Below are 9,851 nucleotides of genomic sequence, written 5' to 3'. Positions count from 1 at the left end.
AGTGTGGCATGGCGACCACCTCATCAGAACCAGAAGGCATGCAATAAAAATGCAGATTTGGGGGTTCCCACCCAGAGTCCATCTCTGGAGGTGAAGAGGGTGAATCTGCATTTTATCTGTCTTTATACTAGTGATTCTTGAGTTGGAGAACTAGGGCTTTAGAGTTAGAATTACATAGAATTTTAAGTCTATAGAGTGGCTATCTGACCTTGACAATCTAAACTCTCTAAATCTCATTTTCCTCACCTATACAACGGGGACTGTGGAATCCTTAAAGGTGTGAAGTTCCTGGCACTAACAGGTCTCAAGAACATGAGTTCCCTTTTCCCTATTATTCAGGTAGAGCACTTTGGGTCTGCCATTTTACCTGCGATCAGAGTCATTGTCTTTCACCAGGTGACTATTATTGACACTGTTATTGCCAAATTCTAATGGAGCTCTAATAAGAGTAGACAAAATCATCAAGGCTGAATCCCTCTTTGTGGTTACTGAGGCAGACCTGCTGTGCTGTCCGATCCAATAGCCACAAGCCCCATGTGGCCACTGAGCACTTAAGGAGTGGCCAGCCAATTGAGATGTGCTGTAAGGGTCAGATATACACAAGAATCTAAAGATTTCAAACAAAAAGAAAGGTGTAAAATATCCCACTAATAATTGTTTACATATTAATATAATATTTTGGCTGTATTGGATTACATGCAATACATTAAAATGAATGTTACTTGTTTGTTTTTAGTTTTCTTAAGACTGGCCCTAGAAAATTTTAAATTACATATATGGCTCCTAGTATATTTCTCCTGAACAGATAGATATTTCTCTTTCCCACACTGGAGTTATGACCTACAAAATGGAATTCCCTAATTTGGTCATCTAGGAGAGATCTGGGGTGTCTCTTCTGCTACAGGGAAAAGTGGGGTTCATGTAACACACCTCCTCCCATGAGAAAGCAAGCAGCAGCCTCAGGGAAGGAGGGGGTTGAGTGGGCACATCCATCTGCAAGAGGAGAGGAAAGAGACTCGACACTCTGATTCAAGCTGGTGGTTATAAGGAGAGGGGGTATGGGGCCAAAGCTTTACTGGTACATGCCCACCCCATTCCCCAACACCTTTGCTCCATTCATGGTCACAATCATTATCACCTGATGAGTTTTTGAGTTAAGGAGGGTCCTCCATATAATCACATGACTTGTGTCCTTACAAAAACGATATCATAACAAGCAAATACTTTGATCAACATGATGATTATCTTTTCTGCATAAGTAATTGGGAAATAGTTTCCACCAGGTTATAATCTCCTAATGTACACAAATATCTGCAATAATGATGAGCCAAAGCGGATATTTCCAAAGAGGAAATGTTTGCCAATTATCAGACTATCAGCTAATGAAATTAGTATTGTTGGAAAAATACTGCTAGAATGGGTTATAATCTGTGTTTTTGGAGCAGAATCACAGCTTGACAGAGTTTCTGGAATAGAAAACAAACAAAAATCAACTCAATGTGTCTGTCTTTGCCCAAAATTTTCAAATATCTATGAACAAAATGCACTTGATTATTATTACCTAAAGGTCCAATAAAATGGTTTTTATACTTGTTCATACCTACCCAATTCCTTTACTAAGGGCTCAAAGTAGATGTAAAAAGTGTATGCTTGACACCTGGTTTCTGATTGCTGCCCATTCATATATGACTTAAAGATGCCACTAATTTCACTCCACTTAAGAAATGAGTGCATCTATGTTACACTTCTATGACCTCACATTACCACCATGATATAGTGAGGAAAATATAACTTATTATTCAAGGCGGTGCAGAATGACTTGTTCTTGCATCACTGATCCGGTTCCCTATAAAGTACCAGAGACTAATGAAGTCAATTTTTTAAGACAACAAAATGGGGGCGGGCTGTCAAGACCACAAAATGCCAGACAGGATGCTTTCCTAGACCTTTGGCTTTGGAGCCTGACAGAGGAATGGGCTTCCCCCACTAGTTGTTTACAGTCACTATGCGATACCTCTGGATACAACAGAATACTAAAGGCCAGTTTTGCAGACAGTCTGTTATTTTATTGCACAGATTTCACTTGAAGAACAAAATGCACCATGAGTGTGTGGAGAGTCTGGGGTCTCAGATACTGATTCGCCGTCAGTGTTTACACCCGTAAAGCCAAATTCGACAGTACAATTTGTGTTAAACAATAGTCACTTCCAGATGGCTAACAATGAAAACAGAGACAGGGCAAAATAGCTTTTAAAATGTGTTAAGATGAAGTATATGCATGTGTAGAATTAAAAAGTACATCAGACAAACTAGAAATCAAAAACATTTTGTGGAATGCCAGTTAGAGTTATACTTACGTGTGCTGTTATGTATCATATAATGAAAGTCTATTTGGTTCAATTCCTTCATACTGAGCTGAGAATTTCAGGAAAACCGTGGTTATAAAAATGATCAATCTTGAAAAAATATGTACAGATAAATGTAAAATCACAAACTAAAAAAAAAAATCCCCACCCTTTGCCCTCAACTTACAAAAGAGAAACTTTCCCCTGGAGGGAAAGTTCCACAAAAAAAAAAAAAAAAACCCCACCCTTTGCCCTCAACTTACAAAAGGGAAACTTTCCCCTGGAGGGAAAGTTCCAGGACTCCCTTCCCTCCCCCAGCCCATGTCCCCATTCTATCTTTTTCTAGCTTATGACTAAGTGACCTCGGAGCTGAAGAGGAGGCAGGGAACAGAGAGGCATCTTTATGAGGCTCCCAGTGTCATCTGTAACAACAGTTTGAAAAGTGTCTTTTCTTTCTCTCCCCCATACCCAACTCAGCAATGTTTGCAAGATGTTTGAAATTTAAAGAGAGAGAGCGAAAATACATAGAGGTGTAATTTTTACGGGCAACAAAAGAATGCCCTAGAGCTAACAGTGGGCAAAACCATGAGAAAACCGTGTGGGCATTATCTGAGCTAAAGATTTATTTTTTAAGGCAACAAAATGGGAGAGGGTGTTAAGACTACAAAATGCCAGACAGGATGCTTTTCTAGACCTTTGGCTTCGGAGCCTGACAGAGGAATGGGCTTCTCCCATCTGTGGTGAGCAAACCTAGGGCCCTGGGCCCAGCATCTACAGCACCTCCGTGGGCAGGCCGGCAGCTCTCTTATACGTGGGCACTCTTGGCGTGAGTGGGGGAGCTGGAGCCCGAAGAATAGTAGAAACGGTTTTCACCAAAGGCCTGCGCATCTCCAGAGCAGCAGAGGATGACAGAGCCACCCACGAGGCAGAGAATGGCACCAATCCAGCCGGCGTACAGGGAGTAGCCAAAGCTCACGATGGTGGTCTCGCGGTGGGCGCACACAGGGAACCAGATGGTGGCAACAATGGCGCAGAGAGCTGGGGAGACATGGAGAAGGCTGTGAGCGGGCATACCCATCACACACCAAGCGCTGTGGGCAGAAGACACTTCACCCCTCCCCACACACACACACACGCCTCTGGCTTCCAACCAGCTCCAGAAAACTCCATACACACAGCTCTGCCCCCCCCCACCCCCCACCGTGCTGCAATCTAAACCTAAAGGTTTGCATCTGTAGAATAAGTTGACCAAAAGCAAGTGTCAAACTGCGAGGTCCTTACTTTTTCAACAGGTGAGGGACAAAGAACTCCAATGTAAAAACCTAGTAATAAATCACTTAAGTCCAAAAATACGTATTTATATTTTTTTACATATCTTGACTTTATATATCTATAGTTATAATTCTATTATTGCACTTAACTAATTGGGTTATAATTATCTCTTTACATGTCTATTTTCCATTCCAAGTACTGAGTTCCCTGACAGCAGGGAACATGTCTTATCTTTGTAAAGTCAGTGTTTAGCTCAGTCTGTATGAAGCACCCGGTATGTGCTCAGTGTATACCAGTGGAATGACTGGACGCCCTGATCTATCCAGAAATAAGAATCAAGACAGTGCCCACTTCAATTTCCTACTCTATTTTTTTTTTTCAATTTAGTCAGTGCACATTACAAAGACCTAAAAAAGCTATGAAAATTCTCTTACTGTGGTGAATTATTGCTAGACATCCGTGGAGTCTCAGCTAAGAGTTTACATTTGTGTTATGCTGTTCACAATCACAAAAATCTCAACACACCAATCAACAGTTCTTAGAGCAAAAGAGTTTACCCATCCAAGGATTTTATGGTAATAATATTTGCTGTGATAGATCACAATGGTAGAAATGTATGGTCTTGCACCAACCAATCTAACTTTCAGATTTGGTTTAGATTTTAAAGAATAAGTTAAGAAATCACCTCTATCTCATTTAGTTTTTCCCCTCCTCCTAAACAAAGTAGCAAAACAAGGGCAGGCAGGAGCCTATAAAGACTTGAAACTCTTTTAAACCTCTAGGCCAGCACTGTCAAATAGGTTAGCCACGAGCTACCTGAGCTTTTGACCATTTCTCATAAAGCTTGTGAGACTGAAAAAGCTAATTCTGAATTTTAATTCATTTAAATTTAAATGACCACATGTGGCTAGTGGCTACTATACTGAAAAACACAGCTCTAGACAAAGTAACTCCATAACTTCCTTTGTTAGCATCTAATTTTTCACAACTATAAGCAGGACAGAAATATGAGTTAAAGCTTTAAGTTAGAATGGCATATTAAAGTTGACAGATCAAAATAATAATAATAAATAATAACAATAATGAGGTTTCCAATAGTTAGCCATAAAGCCTTCAATAAATTCTAGAAAGGCATTTCAATGTTTGCTACCTTGTCACTTTCAACTCAGCAAGCTTCTTCTGATTTCTACTCATACTGAGTGATTTTCTAACTTCCCTCTATACCCACAGAGAAGAAATATAATTTTTCTTTGACACAGCACTCAAATCTAACAGCACCATATATTAGTTCTAAACTAAAGAAAAGCTTTACCCATTCTCAAAGTCCTTTTAAACTATCACATTTCCTTTTGTGTAGCTTATGACATAGGTTTTTGTTGAAAACAGATTAAGTCTACACCCACATAAGCTGGGTTTAGATACACCTAAATAGATGTGATTCCTATCCTTTAAAAGTATAGATCCCAAGTAGAAGTCAGAGGGAAAAGTAAATTTGAGTGTGAATGGCTCAAATTGGATAACAGCCTAAATTCATTCCATTAATTGTGAACTATTCACATATATAAGTTTATATAGACTACCTAAAAAGCTAAAATCCATCCGTATTCTAATGGATGCATTTTTCCTAAAGAGTGAGCCCAATCATGCCAGCTTTTGTAATATTTTTGTATACGATACCATGAGATGTATTTTCCTTCTGTGACTAGAATGTTCTCAAGAAGACCAGTGCTAATCAAATCTTCCCTTTCCAGCCCAGGGCTTTCAACACCTGAGATACAGGGGAAAGTCTTTTTCTTTCTCTTTTTCTGGCCACAGATTCCAAATCCGGCACTCTTGGGAACTGCTTGGCTATTGTCATGGTCATGCTCTCAGCGAGGCACAGATAAAAGCCTTTTTTCTTTATCAGAGCAAGAGACAGAATCCTCTTCTAGAGTGTTTTGGCCAGAGAGAACTGCTCTAGTCTTTGTACACAACCCAGCTACAAACCCCTAGACCCCCAAGTGAGAACTCATCTGCTATGGGCAAAGACAGCAAAATAGGGCTTCCAAACACCCAAGCGTGATTAGAAGGGAAAGGGGGGGAGAGTGAAGCTGAATTCCATAGGAAAAAATGATGTGATTCCCAAACAACTGATTTGGTTCAATCAAACCAATATTGCCTATAACAGTTAACTGGCTTCCAAACAGTGGCATATGCTTATGGTTAAATTAAGTTTTATTTTTTTTATTCTTTATATTTAAACATAACACACACACAAGCATTCCCCACATTTCATGTAAACCTAACCTAACTTTCAGATTTGGTTTAGATTTTGTAGAATAAGATTAGAAATTACCTCTCATTTTATTTAATTCTTCCCCTTTTCCTAAGCAAACTAAATGAACAAGGTTATCTTCATAGAGGGAAAGAATCAGGCTCAATAAATATCGCAAAAGTAATCATCAATCTTGATTTTGAGTGTTTTGAGTGTTTTACATTTTATTCCAATATAATTCATTAGAAAAAGGAAAAATCAGGAAAATGTCTAAACATTTAAATAATGAACCTATAGGACTGGATGGGTGAATAAATGGACAGACAGACAGATGAATGAGAGGTGGTCTCATTTCAAGTCTACTTTCCACTTTGTTCACACCAAAACTGACTTCCAAAATCATTATACGTTACTCATGACTTACCTCATTAAAGATTGCCTTCTTTTATAACCCAGGCAAAACAGGGCAAATGTGCACCAGCAGGTTCTTTATTTCCTAGCAGATAAATGAACTCTGGGTGGAATTCCTGTGGCTCTCAAAGATGAACCACATCAAAACCACTAAAAGATGACAGACCGCCACACAACATGAAAGGAAATGAGAGGTTCACTGGAAACAGTGACCTTCAATTGAACTCACAGTGAAGAATGTTTACAAACTAAAAAAGGAGAATTTAGTCAATTTCAGCAGTGGTTGGAAGGGAAAAAAAGATCTATTTTAATAAATAAAGTTAAAAATCCAAGTCAAGTCATTACTCAACTAAAAGATGTGAACCAATAGAACTGGCAATAATTTTTAACTTTCTTAAAGACATATAAGACCTGAAAGAGAGAGGGAGAGAGAGAGAGAGAGAGAGAGAGAGAGAGAGAGAGAGAGAGAGAAATTGTAATGGTCCTCTTGTTACTTAAGAAAAACTCTGTAAATGTTTTTCTTTAAAAGTCACAGTTACTTATAAGGTAAAGAATATTGAAGAAACATAAAAGGAATTTTCATTGCTTTTCTCTTATGTCAACAGAATGTGTTTTTAAATTAAGTCTCTAAAAACAGGAGAAGGGAGTTTTAATACTGATTTTTCAATTTGTTTTCTTTTCTACCTTCAGCAAATGGAATAGTTAACTGTACCGGGGGCAAAAATCTGCCTTTTGTGGGGAGAGTACAAGGTGAAAATTGGGGATATTCTTAGCTTCAAAAACAAAAGGAGAGAAGGGAGAAAAAAGCTTCACTGTGTAGATATAGATTCACCTGGACTGAGTCCTCTACAAGTAAAATTCCTTGCTCTTCATTGAATAAAATTGTTTGCCTCTCTTGATAAGTTTCAAATAATGTGATACAAAGGTGTTCTTTAATTAATAGAATACACCTTTATTAAAAGTTAGCAATGATCTTGATGTAGCCAAACACAGAAAATATTTGGGATAATAAAATAATTTTAGAGCAATGAAATGTTAAGTGTAGTTTTTAGTCCCTTTAAGAATTAGATGATAAATAAGTGTGATGAAATTAAATAAAATTGGTACACGTATGTTTGGAGTAACAACAAAGAGAAAGCCACACCACAGACAGACAGACAAACAGGCGCAGAAAGACAGAAGAACACCTGATGGATATTTCTTCCTCCAGCCCTGAGCACCTCTATTCTCAGGCTTTGTCACTTTCAATATGAAGCACTGGAAGGACTGAAAGCATCATTTCTAACAGAAAGCAATATTTTCATTAAAATCACTTAAATTAATCTGACTTATATTAGTAATACTGACAAAAATCTTCCTTGATATTATAGCTGAGATTTGCTTCCAAAAGAATCTAGGGACTGGAAGAAAAGGGGAAATACATGGCTGAAGCTGGTCAGCTGTGACTTGATCAATTTTTAGAATAAGTTTGGGTGCATGGAGGTTTATTAGACTATTCTCTCTACTCTGTGTATGTTTGGAATTTTCCATAATAAAAATTTATTTGAATCCTCCTCCATTTAACATTTTACAATGTATTGAACATCGTCTTCTACAATCGATGGTATTATTACATACAATCTAAATAGCAATCAGCTTTTCACAAAGAGGCCAGTTAACTCAAGGCAACAAGAGATCTAATGAGCTTTGGTTAGATTCATATTTATTAGTTGTTTCCTTATCATTTGAATCTAGAAAAAAGTTTTCTCTATTTTCCATTTATCATTCTCTAAGTTTTGACTTACTAGTAAGAAAACATAGCTGCCAAAAGGCATATTCCTCTTATGTAGACTTTTATGACTATCTAATTTTTACAACAATCATCAAGTCAATGGAATATATGAGTACATTATTTTCCTGGCCTGCTTTCAGCACATTCCCCCTTTCTTTCTATTCCACACATCATTATCTTTTTTTTCCTATAACCTTTTTTAAAAGCCCGTCTCATGGTTACTTGTTCATTTTAAACACAGAATTTAGAGACACCAGAGACCTCATAAAGCAGTTAATTCCTCCAATTTTACTGATGAGATCATTTTAAGCCACAACCATACTAAGATGCCACATCCTGTCCATTATCCATATGAAATTTGATTTAAATTAGGGATTTATCTGTATAAAACTAATGAGTTTGGAGGAAGACTTTTTCTAACAATTCTCTTAAGACCTCACAATTAAGGGCAACACCCAAGAATTCCCATTCCCATAAGACTTCTGATTCTGCATGCATAACAGCTCAATCTGTCCCACATTTGCACATGCCATTTATTTTACTACAGTTTCATTATTAACCTGTAAGCTCCAAGTTAAAACAACTTTTTTCCTATACAAATAGGATTCCTGGGACCATATTTTTAAAAAGAAGAAGAGAAGATGAAAGGATTCCATTAAGAAGGAAAATACATTTCCTTTCTCTCCATTCCTACCCCATCTCCCCAAGAAAGACCCAAATCAAGTACTTTCTAACTTATAGTGAGATGAGCATTAGACTGAATCAGAACTGAGACTGAGTGTTTTCAGCTGGGTAGCTTAATGTGGCTTTTTATAATGGGACTAGAGGCCCAATGCACGAAATTCGTGCAAGAGTAGGCTTTCCTTCTTCTGGCTGCTGGCACCAGCTTCCCTCTAGCACCCAGACCTGGGCTTCCCTCTGGCTGCCAGCAGGCACCCAGGACCTGGGCTTCACTCCAGCCACTGGCAGGCACCCGGTACCCAGGCTTCCCTCGCAGCCCTGGCTTCGTCCAGAAGGTCGTCCAGAAGGGCATCCAGTCTAATTAGCATATTACACTTTTATTATTATAGATAAGCAAAAAACTCCAGCTATTAATCTCTATACTCTGGACCTGGAAATTATTATGCTAAGTGAAATAAGCCAGTCATAGAAAGACAAATTCCATATGATCTCACTTATATGTGGAATGTAATGAACAAAATAAAGTGACGAACAACATAGAAACAGAGGCCAAGATACATGGAACAGACTGACAGCTATCAGAGGGGAGGGTACTTGGGGGGCTGGATGAAAAAAGGTGAAGAGATTAAGCAAAAAACAACCTTATAAACCATAGGCACAGACAACAGTGTGGTGATAGCCAGAGGGCAAGAGGGTGGGGGATAGGTGGAGGTGGGCAAAGGCAAGATAAATGGGGACAAAAAGAGACTTTGCTTTGGGCCATGGGTGCACGATGCAGTGTGCAGATGATGTTTTGTTGAGTTGTTTACTTGAAACCCATATGGTTTTGTGGCCCTATGTCACCCCAATAAATTCATTTTTTTAAAAAAACTTACATATGTCAATTCACTATTCTTACCAACTTCAGAAGAAGGCATTGCTGTGCCCATCCTATCTAATAATAGACAAACATGGTAATTAACCATACCTCCGACATGCTTCCCATTGGCTAATCAGGGCGATATGCAAATTAACTGCCAACCAAGATGGCGGCCGGCAGCCAGGCAGCTGAAGCGAACAGGAGGCTTGCTTCCTCCAGTGATGGAGGAAGCCAAGGTTCCCCGCCTGCTGCTGCTGG

The 9,851-nt window shown here is 38.6% G+C and overlaps 1 protein-coding gene across 1 annotated transcript in view; it reads right to left on the bottom strand.

Annotated features, from left to right (window-relative positions):
- Window positions 1-2,950: 2,950 nt before the first annotated feature.
- Window positions 2,951-9,851, bottom strand: part of CLDN11 (claudin 11) — a 15,980-nt gene continuing 9,079 nt past the window's right edge. Inside the window, exon 3 of the mRNA XM_005886571.2 lies at window positions 2,951-3,383. Coding sequence (XP_005886633.1) covers window positions 3,151-3,383 — 233 coding nt within the window. The 3' untranslated portion in view covers window positions 2,951-3,150. The remainder of the gene's footprint in view (window positions 3,384-9,851) is intronic.

Source organism: Myotis brandtii, unplaced genomic scaffold (assembly GCF_000412655.1).
Source record: "Myotis brandtii unplaced genomic scaffold, ASM41265v1 scaffold99, whole genome shotgun sequence".
Classification (NCBI taxonomy): domain Eukaryota; kingdom Metazoa; phylum Chordata; class Mammalia; order Chiroptera; family Vespertilionidae; genus Myotis; species Myotis brandtii.
This window is presented reverse-complemented; position numbering and strand designations above follow the sequence as displayed.